At 43.1% G+C, this 21,110-nt stretch overlaps 1 protein-coding gene across 2 annotated transcripts; it reads right to left on the bottom strand.

Annotated features, from left to right (window-relative positions):
- Window positions 1–1,216: 1,216 nt before the first annotated feature.
- LOC309350241 (protein FAM47E-like) lies at window positions 1,217–20,506 on the bottom strand. 2 transcript variants are annotated; one of them, XM_081877081.1, is made up of 8 exons: window positions 20,309–20,504; window positions 19,699–20,080; window positions 15,528–15,691; window positions 11,519–11,669; window positions 9,243–9,440; window positions 6,949–7,092; window positions 3,663–3,740; window positions 1,217–1,750 (listed from the first exon to the last, which is right to left on the bottom strand). In XM_081877081.1, exons 2-8 carry the CDS (start codon window positions 20,065–20,067, stop codon window positions 1,670–1,672), a joined length of 1,185 nt encoding a protein of 394 aa, XP_081733207.1. In that variant the 5' UTR covers window positions 20,068–20,080; window positions 20,309–20,504; the 3' UTR covers window positions 1,217–1,669. The 2 variants fall into 2 exon arrangements, with proteins under 2 accessions (XP_081733207.1, XP_081733208.1); XM_081877082.1 differs by lacking the exon at window positions 6,949–7,092 and having other exon boundaries at window positions 20,309–20,506.
- Between the last annotated feature and the right edge of the window lie 604 nt (window positions 20,507–21,110).

Raw genomic sequence — 21,110 nt, 5'->3', positions numbered from 1 at the left:
GGAAACACCATTTACCGTCCTGCCATTTACCGTATTTTTCGCTCTATAAGATGCACCAGACCACAAGACGCACCTAGTTTTTGGAGGAGGAAAACAAGAAAAAAAATATTCTGAATCTTAGAACCCAGAACAGCAAGAGGGATCGCTGTGCAGTGAAAGCAGCAATCCCTCTTGCTGTTCTAGCTTCTGGGATAGCCGCACAGCCTGTATTCGCTCCATAAGATGCACACACATTTCCCTTACTTTTTAGGAGGGAAAAAGTGAGTCTTATAGAGCAAAAAATACTGTATTTACTTGCACTTTGATGTGCTTTCGAACTGCTAGGTTGGCAGGAGCAGGGACCAAGCAACGGGAGCTCACCCCGTCGCAGGGATTCGAACCGCCGACCTTCTGATCGGCAAGCCCTAGGCTCTGTGGTTTAGACCACAGCACCACCTGCGTCCCTTTTGCACCACGAGTTACGCATAAATGCCTAATCTGCCATTCACTTTGAAGCTGGGAGGCCAGGATTAAAATCTCCTCTCGGTCATGAAGCTCACTTGGTGACTTTGGAGCAGTCGTTGCTTGGCCTACCCTACCTCACAGGGTTATTGTGAGGATGAAATGAAGAAAGGGAGTACTGTGTACTCTACCTTTGAGCTCCTTGGCAGTTGTAGACCTTAGCAGTAGTTTCCTGTGGTTACCTAATCACTGTCGTTTCTGCTTTAAAATGCAAAACAGAATTGCAACTGGTTTTTCAACACTATAGCGGGACTACTGCATTTTGCCTGCATGTTCAGCCTGCTGCATTTTCGCCCAAACAAGCAGGCTTGATGCAGCCATGTGGGTTGGGAAGGGTCTGTTCACCTAAAATGCACCATTTCTGGGGTCTTTTCCCCAACTCTCAATCCTTTTCATCACTTTTTAAATTTGTGCTGAAGTGCTTTTGTTATTTAAGCACTATTGTGCAATTAGTAATTCTATCTAGCTAGCTAGCTATCATCTATCTATCTATCTATCATCTATCATCTATCTATCTCTATCTATCTATCTATCTATCTATCTATCTATCTATCTATCTATCTATCTATCTATTATCTAGCTAGCTAGCTAGCTATCATCTATCTATCATCTATATCTATCTATCTATCTGTCTATTTATCTACGTATCATCTATCTATATCATCTATCTATCTATCTATCTAATCTGTCTATCATCTATCTATCAATCATCTATCTATCTATCTATTCTAAAGTCTTCTGAAAGGTTTTGCTGGAAGATTTGGGGGAAGATAATAATTAAAATATTAGTAAAATGGTAGTAACCTGCCCAATAGGAGGATTCCTTTTTTAAAAAAAAGATTAATTAGTACGAAAACACTTTCATTTTAAGTGCTGTTGTGAAAACCCTCAAAACGACACCCCACATCTTCTGCCTGGTTCCTTCTTCCCTCCCCAATTCCACTGCCCCCCTAGGACCCCTGGCTCCCTGCTATTGAACCTCAATTCCCGTCCCCCCCTCAAAACCAGCTTGCTCACCCCCACACCTCTCTCAACGCAGCCAGGCAATCGCTCCAACCACTAGGCTGGCCTACAATAGACCAACGCTCACTTAGGCTTTCTCTTGATAAGTTCTTTTATATTAATTCCCCATTGTTGATGCAAAATCTTCTCCGGGCTCTTCACACCTCTAAAGTTCATTCCTGGAGCGTCTCAGGGCCCCCACTCTTGGTCCAGCTGCTTCTTCTACAGCCAGCATCTGCTGCAAGAACTGGATCAAAACACACAGACTTTGGTTTTTTTTTTTTAAAAAAAAAGGAGCTCTTCACTATTTTCTATAGTGCGTCTTTCACACCTCTCGACTACAACTCCCATCTGGAAGGGGCTGGTGGGACTGTAGTCTAAAACCTATGGAGGGCACTAGGTTGCTGAAGGCCACTCAAGTGACTACAATCTAATCCTGTGTTTCTTCTTTGTTTGAGAGCCAGTGTGGTGTAGTGGTTAAGAGCGGTAGATTCGTAATCTGGTGAACCGGGTTCGCTTCCCTGCTCCTCCATATGCAGCTGCTGGGTGACTTTGGGCCAGTCACACTTCTTTGAAGTCTCTCAGCCCCACTCACCTCACAGAGTGTTTGTTGTGGGGGAGGAAGGGAAAGGAAAATATTAGCCACTTTGAGACTCCTTCGGGTCGTGATAAAGCGGGATAGCAGATCCAAACTCTCTTCTCTAACTTGAGTCTGCAGCTGTTGTTGGACTACAACTCTAGGGGTGATGGGAGCTGTAGTCGAACAACAGCTGGGGACCCATGTTTGAGAAACACCTGCTCCAATATGGTATCTCCTCTGCCCTTTGAAACCCTAAGAGCCATAGGTGCTAACTCCCTGGGGCTCTTGAGTGCCTGAGCACCCACAAAATTCTCCATGAAGGGGCCGGGCACCCACAAATTTCAGCGCCAGGGCCATGCATGCTGCATAGCACCCACGGTCATGGGGCCAGGTTGGCACTCCTGCTAAGTATAGCCCAGCAAGTGCCAACGTGTTGCACCCCAGAATACAATTCCCAGCAGAGCCAGCCAGTATGGCTAATGGCCAGGGATGGTGGGAACTGGAGTCCATCAACATCTGGAGGCCGCCCTGTTCACTACCCCTGATGTCGACAATACTGCATTAGATGGACCAAAGGTCTGACTCATGAGGAGGCCCTCTTCCTCATAAGGAAGAGCTCTGCTGGACCAAAATCTCATCTGTTCCAACATCCTGTTCTCGCATTGGGAACCAGATGCTTGTGAGAAGCCCTTAAGCAGGAGATGAGCACAATTTTTAAAATTATTAAAATTTAAAAATTATTAAAATTTAAAATTATTTAAAATTATTAAAATTATTACGTATTTTGTGTTTTTCATATTGTCGTTTATAAATAAATAAATAAATAAATAAATAAATAAATCTTTATATCCTGCCCTCCCTGGCCAAAGTCGGGCTCAGGGCGGCTAACATCAAGTATATACGTAACACTAGTATAAAATCAAACAATAATTAAATTGCCTCCTAAAAACAGGTGTAAATCAAATTCTAATTAGAAGGCTTTCCACAGGGCTAGGGTTGGGAACAGTAAGTGCTCATCAGCCCAAGTGTTTACACTGAGCTTATATGGGCCTGTGAGAATTCTGGGAGGCCTCTTTCATATTAGTTCTTATACAAAAAGAAAAGGGGAGTCAGGCTGAGCAGAACAACTCCGTCTTGCAGGCCCTGCGGAAAGATGTCAAATCCTGCAGGGCCCTGGTCTCTTGTGGCAGAGCGTTCCACCAGGACGGGGCCAAGGCTGAAAAGGCCCTGGCCCTGGTCAAGGTGAGCCTAATCTCTCTGTGGCCCAGGATTTCCAAGGTGTTATTATTTGTGGACTGTAAGGTCCTCCGTGGGGCGTACCAGGAGAGGCGGTCCCGTAGGTACGAGAGGGTCCTAGGCCCTATATGTTGTGATCTGCTCTGAGATCTATGGATGAAGGGCGGTATACGAATTTAATGAACACAATACTGTATAAATACTGCTGTCCTGACTTGGGATTCCCAGTGACTGGTTTTCAGAAGCATTTTCTGGCCCCCAAAACAATGCCTCAGTATATAGAAAATGAGCAACCAAACTTGTTCTTGATCACTGATAATAAATGTGTGAGTTTAAGCCTTACATCTGGGATCCGGTAGCCTTTTCCTTCAAGGAATTCCTTAAAAGCATACGTTCCATGAAGCTGCATGATCTCCATATCCTGGAAAGTCATTCCAAACCAAAGCATGTTAAGATGCACATTGAGAGAAATTTAAAGAATACCTAGCTAAATATTGTGAGATAAGATAATTAGAAAATTCTTGGAAGTAAAAATAGGACTAGGAGTAGAACAAGAATATGTGGTATTTAATATTAAGGATTTGAATATTAATAAAGGTGAAGAGGTTAGTAAATGAAAGGAGTTAATATTATGAGAAATATGAATTTGGAGAACTGTTATACAGGTGATATAATGAAATTCAGTTAGAGGGGATTCGAGGAAGCCAGTCACCAATATAAAGAGATTTAGGTAGTTAACATTAATTTTCTTTCATGTTTAGTTTATTGTAGTGTATTGTGTCTTTCTTTGTGATAAATGTGGAAAATCAATAAAAAAATTGGGCAGGCGGGGGATGCACATTGAGGGACTATTTCCCCCCTCCCTTCCCTCACCCCAGCTCTTTTCTTCTTCTTCACCCCCTCTGCATTGAGGCACCTAACCATAAGCCTGCATTTTTATCAAAGCTTCTATATATTTCAATCAAGGCTTGTATTTAAAAATGAGCTTAAAAAGGATTTTCAAATGTTTCATGCCAGGCAGAGAAAACCTTGGCCATTCTCCTAAGACAAGAGGGCCCCATTGATTTATAGTAGAAAAACAATTCTCAAAGTCATAAAAAGGGAGAATTACATATGCTGCCCCAAGGCTGAAAAAACACTATTAAGAATGGGTAAGATAATACTAATGTGCCTCCCAGTAAAATGAGCCAGATCTTCTTTCTAAGGTTAAAAGGCCAGGAGCAATGGGGAAAAACATTTAGTTGACAGAAAAAGAGAACATTTTTGAAAAGTCTCTTCTAAAGCTGTTTCTTAAACTGAGAGAGTTAAAAAGGTTAAAATGTGTTAAATGTTGAGAAGAGCTAATGGGAGAAGCATCTAGCTGGCTAGGAAAGGAGGGGGAAAGGGGGAGGTGCAAACTGAAGAGGCTTCTTTTAAAAGCTGTGTTTTATTGAGTTCCTTCCTTTTTACTTTGAAAAGCTTTATTCTTTTAAGAGGCTACCTATGATAAATGTATGAAATATATTAGCTTAAATATATTGGCTTAAATGTAATTATGCAAAGGATTTAAGGAATGCTAGATTCTTATTTCATATGGTTGTAAGAGTTGTATTTATCCTGAAATTAAGTCAGCCACCAGCCTAGCCCCCCTGCCAGACAGAAGACGCCATCCAAGCAGTCTTGATATATAGTTGTCAGGCATTTTGTTTAGAAACATTAAATGAAGGAAATCTTTCAATGTTGATGTGAAACTCAAGATCCTTGACATCTGTTGAACATAAAAATGTAAGATTAAACATTTGTTTTAGAAGGCAATAGGGCAAGGAGGGCAAGAGGTGAGCTGGTAATTAAGATTCCATGTAAGATATATTATTACTTATATGTCATATATATAGCTCTTTGTCTCCCTTATAAGGGCAAGGAAATGGGTGTATCTTTTGTGGGTGTATCTTTTGTGATTGGTTCTACCAAACAGCCAATAGGAATTTCAACCAGGCTGATTGGACAGAGGCAGCCACAGGAGGAGCAAAGGGGGCTGGATTAAGGGAATATAAGTGCTGGCCAGAATGGCAGGAGGCCAGGCCAGAGCTTGGTAACCACGTACCACTGAGCCTCTTATTTATTTGTCTGACAAATAAATTACTATTTTAATTTCTCTATTGCTGCGTTGAATATTTCATTCCAGCTAAGCGTTAACCACAAGCAGGGTGCTACAGCATCTCTCCCTTTCCCTCACCCCTCGACTGAGTGCGAACACACACAAATGTATTATCTGTGTTTCCAGGGCCCCCAAAAGTGGAACTCTGGCCTCATGGGGCTAAGCATTCATTATCAGCAGGGCTATGCAGCCAGAGCAGGCATGATTCGCAACAGCCCCCATTAAGTTCAATGGCATTAAGTGCCTTGGATGCCAATACAAGCTAGCAAACCAGGCGCAAGGATTTTATCTTGACCTACAAAGCCCTAGGGACGCGGGTGGCGCTGTGGGTTAAACCACAGAGCCTAGGGCTTGCCGATCAGAAGGTCGGCGGTTCAAATCCCCGCAACGGGGTAAGCTCCCGTTGCTCGGTCCCTGCTCCTGACAACCTAGCAGTTCGAAAGCATGTCAAAGTGCAAGTAGATAAATAGGTACCGCTCCGGCGGGAAGGTAAACGGCATTTCCATGCACTCCTCTGGTTCGCCAGAAGCGGCTTAGTCATGCTGGCCACATGACCCGGAAGCTGTACACCGGCTCCCTCGGCCAATAAAGCGAGATGAGCGCCGCAACCCGAGTCGTCCGCGACTGGACCTAATGGTCCTTTTACCTTTACAAAGCCCTAAACAACTTGGATCTACAGAGCACTACATAGCCATTAATCTGTTGAGGTCCTCCTGGAGTGGCTTCAGCCAACAGATGTGCAAATTAAGTCCACTAGGGGGAGAGCCTTAACTGCAATTGTTAGGGATTCTGCAGGAGGGGGTAATATGTATGTGAGCACAGATCAGGCCAAGATTTACTATTGAAGGCAGCTGAGATACTGCCGCTGCCTTGGCATTCACTTTTCTGGTCCCATTTTGCCATCATCATCATTTTTACCCACCTTTCATCCTAAGGTCCCAGTATTCATACATCTTGTGACAGCTAACTGTAGGTCCCTGGTTTGACCGTGCTTATCTACATATGTGATATATATAACTCAGCCTGGACACAGAAGTCCTCCTCTGAGGGCCTTCTGGTGGTTTCCTCACTGCGAGAAGCCAAGTTACAGGGAACCAGGCAGAGGGCCTTCTCGGTAGTGGCACCCTCCCTGGGGAACCCTTCAGATGTCAAGGAAATAAACCACTATCTGACTTTCAGAAGACATCTGGAGGCAGCCCTGTTCAGGGAACTTTTTAATGTTTGATGTTTTATTGTGCTTTTAATTCTGTTGGGAGCCACCCAGAGTGGCTGGGGGAACCCAGCCAGATGGGCAGGGTATAAATAATAAAATAATAATAATAATAATAATTATTATTATTATTATTATTATTATTATTATTATTATTATACATCCCAATGTCACTCTCATTGACTGCATGACTGATGCGGAGTCTTTCACTCGGAAAAAGACACACACGCACACACACACACACGCACATGCACACCCCCACCCCCACATATTTGGCAATACCTTTTCACCCAATGCCCTCTTTGAATTCCTGGAGCTTCTGTCTCTTGCTTTTGGATCTTCTAAAGGTTTCTGTTTCTTCCATGTCTTTGGGTCTAGGTACCAGGCACCATACCTGATCTTCTCAGACTTGGATTGACAAGATTCCTGAATGATAATAATAATATTATAATAATATCATCTCTAATTGCATTTTTTAAAACTGCATCTCAAACACTGGGTGCCTCCAGACCATGGGTAGGCAAACTAAGGCCCAGGGGCCAGATCCAGCCCAATCGCCTTCTAAATCCAGCCCACGGACGGTCTGGGGATCAGCAAGTTTTCATATGAGTAGAATGTGTCCTTTTATTTAAAATGCATCTCTGGGTTATTTGTGGGGCCTGCCTGGAGTTTTTACGAGTAGACTGTGTGCTTTTATTTAAAACTCATCTCTGGGTTTTTTGTTTTTTTTTAAATACTTTTTATTCAAACTTTAGAAATACACATGTCTATGTAAATATACACTGTACAAATCATCATATCACTAAACGTATAAACATACATATAGATAAATTACTGTTCATTTACATAATACACTTATCTCTTCCTCTGTTTATACAAAGAAAAGGAAAAAAAAGAAAAAAAGAAAAAAAAAGATGTTGAGAAGTAAAAATTCCTTGTCGTCAGGAAAAAAAAAAAATCTTTGGACTTTGTTTAGTCCTGGACTTCCCTCCACCCTATTGGTAAGTATCAAATAATCCTGCATTCACGTATTTTCTCTTAGTCTTAAATATTAGACATTCTCTGTTAGAGTTAATCCAGCCCCACCAGTGTCTTCTACAATTTATTTTCAATATATTTCCAGTATTTACTCCAATTTTTATGAAATTTTTGTTCATCTTGGTCTCGTATTCTACCCGTTAATCTAGCAAGTTCGGCGTATTCCACCATTTTAACCTGCCAATCACTTATACTAGGTATGCTTCCCGTTTTCCAGTTTTGTGCCAGCATAGTTCTTGCGGCTGTGGTGGCATAGAGGAATATAATCTTGTTTTCTTTTTTAATCTCTTTACCCAACATTCCTAGCAGAAAGGCTTCAGGTTTTTTGGGGAAAGTATATTTGAGAATTTTTTTAAGTTCATTATATATTAGTTCCCAAAATCTTTTCACTTTATTACATAGCCACCACATGTGGTAGAAATCGCCTTCTGCTTCCCCACATTTCCAGCATCTTTTGTTCTTTAACCTGTAGATTTTAGCTAATTTCACCGGTGTATGATACCACCTATATATCATCTTCCACATATTTTCCCTCAATGCCATACACGCCGTAAACTTTGTATTGTTATTCCATAATTCTAACCACCTTTCAAAATCGATGTTATAACCCACGTCTATCGCCCACTTTGTCATTGCCTCCTTCACCTCCTCATCTTTAGTGTACCACTCCAGTAGTATATCGTATATCCTAGACAGTGCTTTACTCTTTCCCTCTATTACCTCCACATTAAACCTAGATTTTTTATCTTCAAATCCTGATTTCTTTTTGTCTTCATTTAACAAGCCATTCACCTGGTGGTATTGTAACCAACTTGTGAATAATTTTTTTATCTCCTCGTATGGTCTAAGTTTCAAGCCTTGTTCTGATTTGGTTATAAGTTCTTCATAAGTGGCATTCTTCTCTTCCATATTAGTTTTCTTAATAGTCAACACCTCTATTGGTGAAATCCACCAGGGAGTCTTCCTTTCCAAAAGATTTTTATTCCTCTCCATCTCTGGGTTATTTGTGGGGCATAGGAATTCATTCATTTTTCTCTCAAAAATATAGTCTGACTCACCACATGGCCTGAAGGACAGTGGACTGGCCCCCTGCTGAAAAAGTTTGCTGACCCCTGCGTCCAGACTGTCACTGTTAAGTTGTGGGTGAACATATCAGACGACACAGCGATTCTTCAAACAGCTCTTTTTTATTCACAGGCCAGAATAGAACTGAACTGAAGGGTTCAGCCAGCCTGCTTATATAGAGCTCCACTACAACGTAACTGTAACAACTTTCTGTAACTATCCAATCACTGAACGTCACTTTCGATCCCTTATTTGCATATGTGGACCTGAACTATCTACAGTATCCCCCTGTTGGGCCAGGGTGAGAACTTCAGTACATAACAGTCACCCTTTTGCAAGAGGGATTAGAGCACTTCAGTTGTATGCAACTGAAGCAGATTAAAGCACTCCTTTGCCCGAGCTCTTTGCTTTATCCCAAAGAACAGCATAGCAAGTACAAGATGACTAAACCTGGGGACCCAAGGGTTGCTTACCTTGGAACGGCTACCTTGCTGAGCATCGCTTCTCAGGCTTGTCTGGGGAGATGGCATCCCTACATACTTCCGCAACTCAGCAGGCAAATAGTTCAGCTCCTCAATGTGTATCGGGCCAGACAACGGGGGCTTGGTTTTGTAATTTGTATCAAAGAGGCTTATAATGGTGGCTTCATCAACGTCATATTTCTCTCCGCCCTGGGATGGTAATTCAAATAAAACAGGTATATATTTATATTTATATTTATATTTATATTTATATTTATATTTATATTTATATTTATATTTATATTTATATTTATATTTATATTATTTATAAATATATTCCAACAAAAGGGATATTTATTAACTCGAGTATATTTTCGCCATTCACAATTGCAGATTAGCCTTGGTAAATATCCCTTGATAAAAAAATCATTTGATTTTTATCTTTATTTTAGTAAACTTAAGAATCAGTTTTAGGTCTTAACAGCATGAAATCTTGCGAGGAGGGCAACTTACAAAAAGCTCTAGTGATTCAGAACATAACCAATCAAGGATCAGCTGCACCTAAGGAGTTCCCTATTGATCAGCTGATTGAGACCGATAGCAAGCCCCACACTGCCTGCTTGCAAGTCCAGTTTGGATTCAGATCTATGGGGCTCATCTCACTTTACTGGCCGAAGGAGCCAGCATACAGCTTCCAGGTCATGTGGCCAGCATGACTAAGCCGCTTCTGGCAAACCAGAGCAGCGCACAGAAACACCATTTACTTTCCCGCTGGAGCGGTACCTATTTATCTACTTGCACTTTGTGCTTTCGAACTCCTAGGTTGGCAGGAGCAGGGACCGAGCAACAGGAGCTCACCCTGTCATGGGGATTCAAACCGCCAACCTTCTGATCGGCAAGTCCTAGGCTCTGTGGTTTAGACCACAGCGCCACCCGCATCCCAGTACAAAGTTACTGATATATAAAAACCAGTATCTATTCATTTTCCTTCTGACACAGCCTCCCACTCAGCCTCTAGGTTCTTGCCAAGGTCCAAACAAACTCTTAGCTCATCCACAAATGTCTCATGACAAGAAGAGTTGCTGGAAACGGTGGACATCACACTAATTTGAAACTCTTGACTTGTTTTCTATGGGCAGGCCCAGGGGGGATGCTGCTTCTTCAGTTGCCCACAATTGTGTCCCATTCAGATGCTCTCTCCACACCCAGGTCCAGTTACAGCAGGTTTGTTGAGCTTCCCAGGGGCTCCAAAGGGTGGGAAGAGGGGCCCCTCCACTCACATCTCTTTCCTCACCCCCCCATCCTCTCTTCCTCCTCCAACTGATATGACTTGATAAGCGACACCTCTCAGACTGGAGCTTAAACTGTTCTGGATTTTGCTAAAGTTGAAATGCATCAGTTCTGACAGGAAAACATGGCAGGAAGTACAAATACAAACACTGCATATCCTGAGAGAAAATACAAATTTGGGAGTAATTTTAAAACGCACAGATTAATGTGAAAATGGAATGAAAAGGTCTGAAAATAATACAGAACAGAAATGGTCAGATTCACCGATCCCCAGTACAGAATCACAACAGGAAAGAGAGGAAGCTGCCTTATACTGATTCAGACCATAGGTCCATCTAACTCAATACTGTCTGCACTGACCAGCAGTAGCTCTCCAGGGTTTCAGAGAGGGAGGTATTTCTCAGTGTTACCTGGAGATGTTGGGAATTTACTGTATTTTTCGCTCTATAGGATGCACCCGACCATAGGACACACCTTGTTTTAGAGGGGGAGAACAAGAAAAAAAATTCTCCCCCTCTCTGCTCAGCACCTCTTCAGCGAAGCGGCAGGAGAAACGGAGCCCCTTCCATTTCTCCTCCTGCTTGGCTGAAGGGGCGCTGCGCAACTCCCTCTCTGCTGAAGCCAGGAGAGTCTTGCTCTCCCGGCTTCAGCAAAAGGAACCTGAAGCCTGCGGAGGGCAGCGGGAGCGCTCCCTCTGTGCTTCGGAGGCTTCGCGTTGCTATCACTGAAGCCAAGGAGCCTGCATTTGCTCCATAGGACACACACACATTTCCCCTTAATTTTTGGAGGGGGAAAAGTGCATCCTATAGAGCGAAAAATATGGCAATTTTGGACCTTCTGCAATGTATGCAATGTTCTGCCACAGAGTTACAGACCTACCGGACAAGTCAGTCCTTGCTTTTGCAGTTCCCCACATGCAACATTGAGACATTAATCTGTAGCATAAAACCTAATTCTGGTCTTTCAGCAAGATTGCATGCAGGGATTATTTTGCTCACCAGAGAATCAAACCACCTGCAGAACTCCTTTGCAGCTTGTTTCACATTCTCACCGACGGGAGGGACATAATTCATCCTGGCCTCTCTTTCTCTTGCTGCTATTTCCGTTTTAGTGAACCACTTGTAAGGGTCCTTGCCTTTGGGGTCCTTGCTGTTGGAAGCAATTGCAGAATGAAACCATTAATGGTGCAACCCATTCCCCTGTTTGTTTGTTTAATTTTCATTATCCTTTCCTCTCAAGGAGAAAGGGCAAGGCAGCAAATACCAAAGCGGTGAAAGAATACCATTTAAAATAAAATGTAAAACATCTAAAAAATATATTTAAAAGCATAAAACAGTCACATGTCCTCATAGCATTTTAATTTAGAGAAAAGGCAGGTAAGAAGCGAGATGATAGAAATTTATAAAAAAAGAAATATGCATCGCATGGAGAAAACGGATAGAGAGAAGTTTTTCTCCCTCTCTCATAACACTAGAACTTTTTTTTAAAAAGGGGAGGAGGTAAAAGACCCCTGGAGGGTTAAGTCCAGTCAAAGGTGACTATGGGGTTGTGGCGTTCATCTCGCTTCAGGCTGAGGGAGCTGGCGTTTATCCACCAACAGCTTTCCAGGGAATAGCTCTGTCTTACAGGCCCTGCGGAAGGAGATCAAGTCTATGTTTATGTTCTTCCTCCACAGTCTAAATGACCTCTCCAATACTGAACGCCTGCCTAGAAGCTTCCTCTACTGGAAAAATGTTTCCTACCAGTTATCACAGCTACCAGTTTTCCCAGTAGTGATTTATGGAAGTGAGAGCTGGACCATAAAGAAGGCTGATCGCCGAAGAATTGATGCTTTTGAATTATGGTGCTGGAGGAGACCCTTGAGAGTCCCATGGACTGCAAGAAGATCAAACCTCTCCATTCTGAAGGAAATCAGCCCTGAGTGCTCACTGGAAGGACCGATCATGAAGCTGAGGCTCCAATACTTTGGCCACCTCATGAGAAGAGAAGACTCCCTGGAAAAGACCCTGATGTTGGGAAAGATGGAGGGCACAAGGAGAAGGGGACAACAGAGGATGAGATGGTTGAACCGTGTTCTCAAAGCTATCAGCATGAGTTTGACCAAACTGCGGGAGGCAGTGGAAGACAGGAGTGCCTGGCATGCTCTGGTCCATGGGGTCACGAAGAGTCGGACACGACTAAAAGACTAAACAACAACAAAATCACAGCTGGAGGGAGCAATGCTTCTGAAGACCAGTTCCTGGAAACCAAAGTAGGGGGTAGAGTCCTCAGATCCTTCTTGAGGATTTCTCACAGGCATCTTGTTGGTCATTGTGAGAAGAGGATGCTGAAGTAGATGGACCAGTGGCCTGATCTAGCAGGCTCTTCTTCTCAGAGGCTACCATTTTCTCTTTCTCCAAAGGCTCTGCAAGCACTGGACCCATTGAACCCCACAAGGTGGCATTCAGGAGCCAGGCAGTGCATATGTGGTTACACTGGCCTTCAGACAGACCGAACCAACCTTAAGCACAGCAAAATTACACGCTACAGCAGATCTATGTGGAAAATGTATGTCCTTGTCCTATAAAGCAGGGTGACCAAGGGCAACTTCAAGGGGGCAGAGGAACCTTCCCTGCCCCTCACTGCCCATCTTCCCACATGTGCTTTGCCCCTGGTGTTTTTCTCTTAATGTGGTTCTGAGACCAGAAGTAATCCTTGACAGGAGAAAAGACAATTTCAGGGGAAGTCAGGCAGAGGAATGTGAACAGAAACATCTGGAGATGCCTTCTACCATGTTGGACCACTGGTCCATATAGCTCCATATTGTCTGCCACATATTGGTTGTCCGTAAAGTGGAACAAAAAATAAGCCAGAACATTTATCGTAGAAAAAGTTGTGGGATTTCAGCAGGAAGTTGTGGGGTGTGCAGTTACTGGAAATGGACCACCCCCAAAACATTGGCACATGCAAACTGCCCCTATGAGGAAAAAAATAGACAAGGCCTGTGCTGGGCCTGGGCGTAACCCGTGAAACGCTGTCCAGGACCAGTCCAGAATCCAAAGGTTCCGCTGGGAGTCAGTCCAACAGGGCCAAGGCAGGACGCAAGGCAGGAAACCAGGCAAGGACAGGGGCAGAATCTAGCATACAACAATGTTGCTCCCGCAACCTGGGGTGGGGTTCGACAGCCTTTTATCTTTGTTGGGGTAGCGGCTAGTCCTGATCCCCCGGCGACTCACCTCCCTGCTTCGCCCGAAGGCGAGCACTCCTCCTGCGGGTACTCAGGTCTCTCCTTCTCTCAGATCTCAGTCTCTGCAGCTCGGGAGATGTCAGTGGGTTACTAGACCCAGAGGCCGCCTCAGTCTCCCCTGACCAAACCGGTAGTGGAGCAGCTGTAAGTGATGGCCCAGCTGAAGGCAACGAGGTCATCCCCGCATCTGGAGCCAGGGCAGGCTCAGGCCCCTGACTTGGCCCAGCTGGTGTTTGTTGCAGGGGCACCTGTGCAGACTGGGACTCTTCAGGATCAGGCCCCAGACTTGGTTCAGATGATGCCTGCTGCAAAGGATCCGGTGCAGACTGAGACTCCTCTGGTTCCGAGTCCAAGCCCAAGTCCCAGGCCATCACAAGGCCTAGCCCTGTAAGCTGCTTCATAGTTCCCAGCAGTCCCTCAGGGTCTTGTTCCAGGTGTTGGGTGTGCAACAGAGACAGAGTTGACTATCGCTTAATATGGCAAGGTTTCAGGTTTTCTTACTTTTATTTGAGCAAGATGGGAAGCAGATGGATCTTGTCAGTGTAAGGAGAGTGCAACTGTTGAATAATAATAGGGTATGTGGGGGTTTTTGTGTTCAGATTAGTTTTGAGTAGAGTGCATGTGAATGGTTCTGGTGATTGTGTTATTATTATATGTGCGCTTTTGGGTAATATTTGATTTTCCAGATGATACATATATTGTAATTATGTTCCCTTTTCATAATTGTATCTTGATGCTTTGTGTACAATTTGAATTTGTGGCTCTTATTTATGTTACTTATGTACATTGTTTTCAGATATCTTTGTTGCTTAATCATGTTTCTTATAGCGCAACTATAGGAGGAGGACGACAAAGAGTATTGTTTTGTATTGTATGTGGAAATTGTACATATTTTTTCATTGGGATGTGTAAACTGCTTAGAGATTTCTCTTGAAATATGAAGTGGTATACAAGATAGATAGATAGATAGATAGATAGATAGATAGATAGATAGATAGATAGGAAGGAAGTGGAATCACATAGCAACTTGAGCACAAATCATCATGATATTTAGAGGAACCCATAGTCTGTTAAGTATCACAGGACCCTTGTTTTTTGCTGTCCACATTATTAGGTGCTGCAGCTATGAGATAACAAACCTCATTTAACCAACAAGCTTAAGTCTAATTAATGCATGAAGGAGTTAATACCATAGAGCAAGCTGTCCTGCCAGGCTTTATTCACCTTAGGAGGGACTAAGCAATCGAGCCTTTGCTTCCCTTCAGTCAGCCTGAGGAGCTCAGCATGTGAAGGGGCTAAGCTGGTTCCTCCAGCTTAGCTACATGGCTCTCACAAGCCACTCTTGAGTTCCTATCCAATAATTTAGGAACTTTCACCACTGTAGCTAAGCAAAGTTTTACTGCCTATGCAGCTTTTCCTGAATGCTGTAAGGAAAAGCATTTGAAACTAATATTGGAAGAAGTTGTAAGTAAACAAATTTTAACCTACCTAACATGTGGTTTTTTTCTATGCTAGGGGAAGAGGGAAGTTTTGGAACTCACAAGGACATATTTTAAAGGACTAACAGCCTATATTTCCCCACTTTACTTTGCCACTTATTTCATGATTTTAATTCTCTACTGGAATTCTCCTTTGGTGAGAGAACCTGCCCCAAACATGGATCTTGGCATTCAGGGAATTCTGGTTTATATATGGTACCTATACTTTCCTTACCACCAGTGCCTTCATCCTTTCAGAAGCAACCCATCATGCTCTTTTGCTGTGTGATCCCTGACACTCACCAGCCAATGAGCATGGCCCCTGGTTGCTTCTTTCTTTTGTCCTCCAACCGAGACGGAACTGCAGAGGGAACTGGGTGCTCCTGTGTAATGTCAGCATCAGCAACAACATCTTCATTCATCGGAAGCATCTCTGGGTCCAGGATGCTTAGAACTTCCTTGAAAAGCTAAGAATAAAACAAGCCAGAAATAATTTCTCAGTGTAAATGGAACAAGAGTGTGGCTTCCTTGGACAACATTTGAGCCAGCCCTCGTTGAGGTATCAGTCACTGGCTTTTATTTTGCTTTTATTTATTTAAAAGCATTCATATACCCCTTAAAATTTGGAGAAAAAAATATTTTCGTCTGTGATGCATTACATTCATCTTGGTTTATTTGCACAAAATTTGCACACAGGTTGTAGGACGTTGCTGTTTATTGGGCATTGCCATTCATCATTATGTGCCCAACCCAATATTTTTCCAAGTTGGCACCCCTGGGGGACAACTCTTTTTAAAAATTAAGGATAAATTGATTGCACTGTGGCACAATCATAGGAAATGTGGAGATCACCATAGGAAATATTTTCTAGAAGTTCACCACCAATGCAGGGATGGATGATGAAGGCAGTATGAACCTTACCAGAGTAAGTGGTCCAAGCATGACACTATTATGATGAGTCATGAGAATGAGTCATCAATGCTAGATCACCCTCTCCTGGGACAGATGAGAACAGCAAGCCTGGAGTGTGACCTCCGACATGCGTTGGACCAAGGACGTGTGGGGACAGTCCCAGGGATGCTGATAGACCTGGGAACCATGATATGGAAATTAAGTGGCGCTTCTAATGCATAGCAATGTTTTATGCTTGATGAACGGGATGTTTCAGTTTTGTACCTAGTAAGACAATTTGAATGCATTTATCAGTTATTTGACCTTGAAAGGAGTTCACAGATAAGTTTCATTCAATTTTGGGAAATAGACGTTAGAATATACTTCACCATTAAGAAATTATGAATTATAAACTTGTTTAAAAGAAACCTTCCACTTACCAGCCATAATATGTACATCAACCTCCGTTTTCCATTGCTCAGATTTTTATGCTACTAAGGCCCAGAATTTAACCGTATCGCTCCCAACTGCAGCTTGTTCCAGTTCTTGGCAAAGCTGTTTGCAACAAAGCACTTTTTTTTTTACTTTTAGCAATTGTTTGTCTTTCCTTCCTTGTTGCACCATTTCTATTACCCATATTTCATTTCCCAATTGTCTAGTCTGCCTTGCTAAGGCGGAGAAGCTCTTGTTTCTTTTTCCTACATTCCTCATCAGGAATCCCTCAGCTGGGAAGGGAGGCTTCCTGTTGCCTGACTGAGAGATCCCTGCCTTCCTCCTGCTTGCACGCCAGTAGGAGTTGGGAGGCTGCTCCGATAGGCAGCATGAAGCCTCCCTTCACAGGGTCAGGGAAGGTGGAAGCAGCCTGGAAGCTGCATCTTAGAGCCTCTGCACCACTGTTATGTACTGAGTTTAGCCAATCATGTGAAGCCCATTGTGTAAATAATGTATATAATGTATATAAAGCAGATATTTTGAGGGGACTTTCATTCATTCATTCCTCCTCACCACTATGAGCTGAATAAAGAGCATGAAATCACTTTGCGACTCTGAGTATATTTCAACCACCATCATATGGGGACTTCTGAGCAGCTCCTGAAGCCAGCCAGAGCCAACTGCTCTGGTCTGCTGAGGCTGCCGCTGCTGCGTTTCCCAGGGACATTAGATGAAATCCGGGGATGGAATTTGTCCAGGGACTTATTTGCAAATCCAGGGACTGTCCCTGGGAAACGGGGACATCTGGTAACTCTATCTCAGGAGGAAGGGATTTTTTTTTGCCTCTGGTGATATATATACCACCTTAGCTGGCTTGGGGTGACTGAGGGACATATTTTGCTATTCTGTCTCAGGTTGTATATTAGAGGAAACAGCAGAGAACATGTGGATGTCAGGAGACATTTGCACTAAATGCTGTTGAATTTTCATGAGGATTTCTTTTTTTAAATTCACGAAGTGATACGGAAATGTGGAAAAGTGAAGATTGGAAAAATGAGACACCAAAACTGATAGACTCTCCCATCCCTATCTAATGTAAGATCCAGCCACCAGCATGGTGTATGAATTTCGGTCGGTTGTCTTTTAAGAAATAGAATCAGTTTGTTGTATGAAAATTGTACAATCCCCTCTCTTAGTTCTGCTGGGGAATATAGATCAATCAAACCAGCAATTATGCAACAGAGAGTGCCTAATCCTTATTCTAGTCGCTGTGGGCCTAGTAATTGCCAAACGTTGATGTTCTGCCACGGGACTGTCATTAGACTTGGTATATACAAGGGTTGTTTGGATATTATGAGTATGGTGTTTTTAAAAAAGAAATTTAAGGGATTTTCCAAGGAAATGGTAAACCTTGATTAGATGAGGGTTGGAATACAGGCTGGCATCTTGATGCCAACAACATTCTACAGTTGCTGTGGGGAGGGGGGATATTTGCATCTGTGAGCAGGACCACAAGAAAATCCCATTTGGAAGCAGCCAAAATTTCTTTCTACAAACAAGCGTAGATGTAAGGAAACTTCTCAGAAATGCATTAGAAATAATGGAGCTCATTGTGAGCTGGGCCTATGATCCTTATAAACAAAATTCAGGAAAATGCATGGGAATAATGATGGCCTTTCAGTTTGGACCACAAACTGCACCAAGGGAGTGATGGCTTCGGTTTCGGGTTGGCTTCAGTCTATTATGAGCATGGTTCTTTGATGCCCCTTGCAACATCAGTAAAAGTCCCCTGCAGTAAGAACCCAGTTCCTCCACCGTATTTGTGAGGTGTGAGAGCCCGAAAAGGGAAGTTCCTCTCATTTGTATTTTACAGAGAATCCCCTGTTGGTATCGCATGAGAGATATAGCAAACAATGTCGGTGGGGCACAGCAGATTATTCCTTTCACTAACTCCCCTTCAGTGGTGAAATCTCAATGTTAAAGCATCTGCTTTGCATGCAAATTGTGGTTAGATGTTTTCTCATTCGCTGCCCTGTGCCCCTTTGGGTGGAAGGAGGGAATATAACTTTATAATATCATCATCCAAATCAAATACCAGCAAATTTAAGCTGTGCAATTAAATGTGATCCGTAGCTCTTGCAAACAATCCCACTTCCCCAAAGGACTAGACTGTTTGCAAGAAGGAAAGTGATAGAAAAAGGCAATGGAAAGTGTGGATAGTGCCTGATTCGACGCAATGTCATTGAAGTTGCCCGCAAACTGATCAGGATGCATGCTCAATAAACAAGTGAGCCGGAAACAGCCTGTGTCACAATTAGGGATAGGCAAATCTGTCAAGTTTATTTTCTCTCTGTTTCTTATTTTTCCAATCTTCACGTTTCCACTTCTGTTTGCAATTTTTTAAAAAGAGTCCTCATTAATATTTGTCAGCAGCTTGCTTTAAATTTCTCCTAATGTATACAATTTTCTATGCGATTTTGCCTAATGTAATGCATTTTTGCATGCCGTTTTAATTAATAGACCCACTTTATGCATGCATTTAGTGCAGTGGTACCTCAGGTTAAGAACGTAATTTGTTCTGGAGGTCCGTTCTTAACCTGAAACTGTTCTTAACCTGAGGTACCACTTTAGCTAATAGGGCCTCCCGCTGCCGCCGCACAATTTCTGTTCTCCTCATGAAGCAAAGTTCTTAACCCGAGGTACTATTTCTGGGTTAGCGGAGTCTGTAACCTGAAGCGTCTGTAACCAGAGGTACCACTGTACATGCATTTTTCTACACATTGCTTGTTCAGAAAATTGCCTTTAAAAATTAAGAGAATGGTAGTTTTACCATGTGTTGTGTGAATGTCAAAGTGGGTTTCATTTCATGTGTTGCTGCAGGAAACGTGCATTAGGTAGATTTGCCTTTCTATGTGACCTGAAACAAAATCCACCCCCCCCCCCATTCGTCCTGTTGTTTAGGTGGGAATCTCCTTTCTTGTAACTTGAAGCCATTGGTTCGAGTCCTAACCAGGAGAAAAGAAGTTTCCTCCATCTTCCATGTGACAGCCCTTAAGATATTTGAAGATGGCTATCATATCTTCATATGACAACCCTTTAGATTTGTTTCAGCATTAGCTGAAATAATTTTTGCACAAATGCTGAACCTTACCTCTGGGGGAATGCTTTCTTCCAGATGAGGGTATAGTGCTAAGGGGTGCTGGCTAAGGCAGTACTCAATCTGAGCAATGTAGTCCCTTCTGGCTTGCAGATTTGGGCTGATTTTGGAGGTCTTCGTCTGGGGCTTGGTTAGCATCCTTTTGGCCCTCTGTTGCATTTTGCCCAGGTCCTCAGGTTTACTAGGGAGAATAATAGGGTTGAGCTCCTTTGGGCATTGGATGACAATGTTGTCACAAGGAGGAGGGAAACCGTCCCTGAAATCGTCCAAGCCATTTTTCAGGAAACGCCAGCGCTGGCCATTTAAGGAATCCAAAAGCCCGGATTTGTTAAGGGAACGCTTTTGAAAGCATTTAAAGGGCATTTTCTCCTTGCATCTGAAAAACAACAACACTATGTTAATAATAATAATAGTAATAATTAATAAATACATGATTCCAACCACCAAACTTGCAGGATCAAACTGAAGTTTGTAGCTTATCTTTACACTGTAAAAAGATAGGATTTACCACACAACCACATATTTCTATGGGGCTTAGACCCGTGTATGTTTTCTTAGAACTACAACTGTTCTTAGCTAAAATTGCAATTGGAAGAATACATACGAGCAGGTGAAAGTAGCAAAATTACACACAAAATCTGGTACCTAAGACGTGTGCAAATATTGCATCAAACGTTGGCTGGCTGGCTGGCTGGCTGGCTGGCTTCAGAGTTTTCACAAAGCAGCAAATCTTTGCCTCCCGGTAGAAAGGAGACAACTGAGCAGCGTTAAGCATGTATGCTTGGTGTGTTTGGGCTGGTTGTTGTGGCAACCGAACTCTGCCGAGCTGGTTCATTCATGGCAGCAAATTTTCTACAGGCAGGGACGAAGAGGATTTGCCCGCCTTTTATGCTGTAAGGAAGTAACCTGAGAACACCAGTGTGTTCTCAGGTTACACCAACACAGAGAAATCTGAGGGCTCCCTTGGACAAAAAACAAGGACACCAGCCAGGAATACCAGAGCAAAACAGCAGCCAGTGGGCTTGGTCTTTATTGAAGTTGTGACAGGACTCCCACCTGCCACAAGGTGGAACAAGATGGAAGCCCCAAACAAAAGAGCCCCCAAACTTTTATTAGCTGCTAATCCCCATGTTACACCCCCCCAAACTACATCACTAATACATCACAGTTACATCATGAAAGGGGAGGTCTGGTGGCAGTAATCTGAGCATCCTGGACCCTGCCCCATGGTTCTCCTTGCCCTCCACCAAACACCCATCAAGTGTAAGAAAAAAGATATTTACATTTCCCTGTTTCCCAGCCAAGTTAATCACACCCTTTTGTCTTCATCTGGGTTTGTTATTTCTGGAATGGCTACCTGCCTGGCACTCAGGTATCAGGATGCCAGGAATCATCACTCAGGCAGA

This window comes from Podarcis erhardii, assembly GCF_964252035.2.
Source record: "Podarcis erhardii genome assembly, chromosome: 9".
Taxonomy (NCBI): Eukaryota; Metazoa; Chordata; class Lepidosauria; order Squamata; family Lacertidae; genus Podarcis; species Podarcis erhardii.
This window is presented reverse-complemented; position numbering and strand designations above follow the sequence as displayed.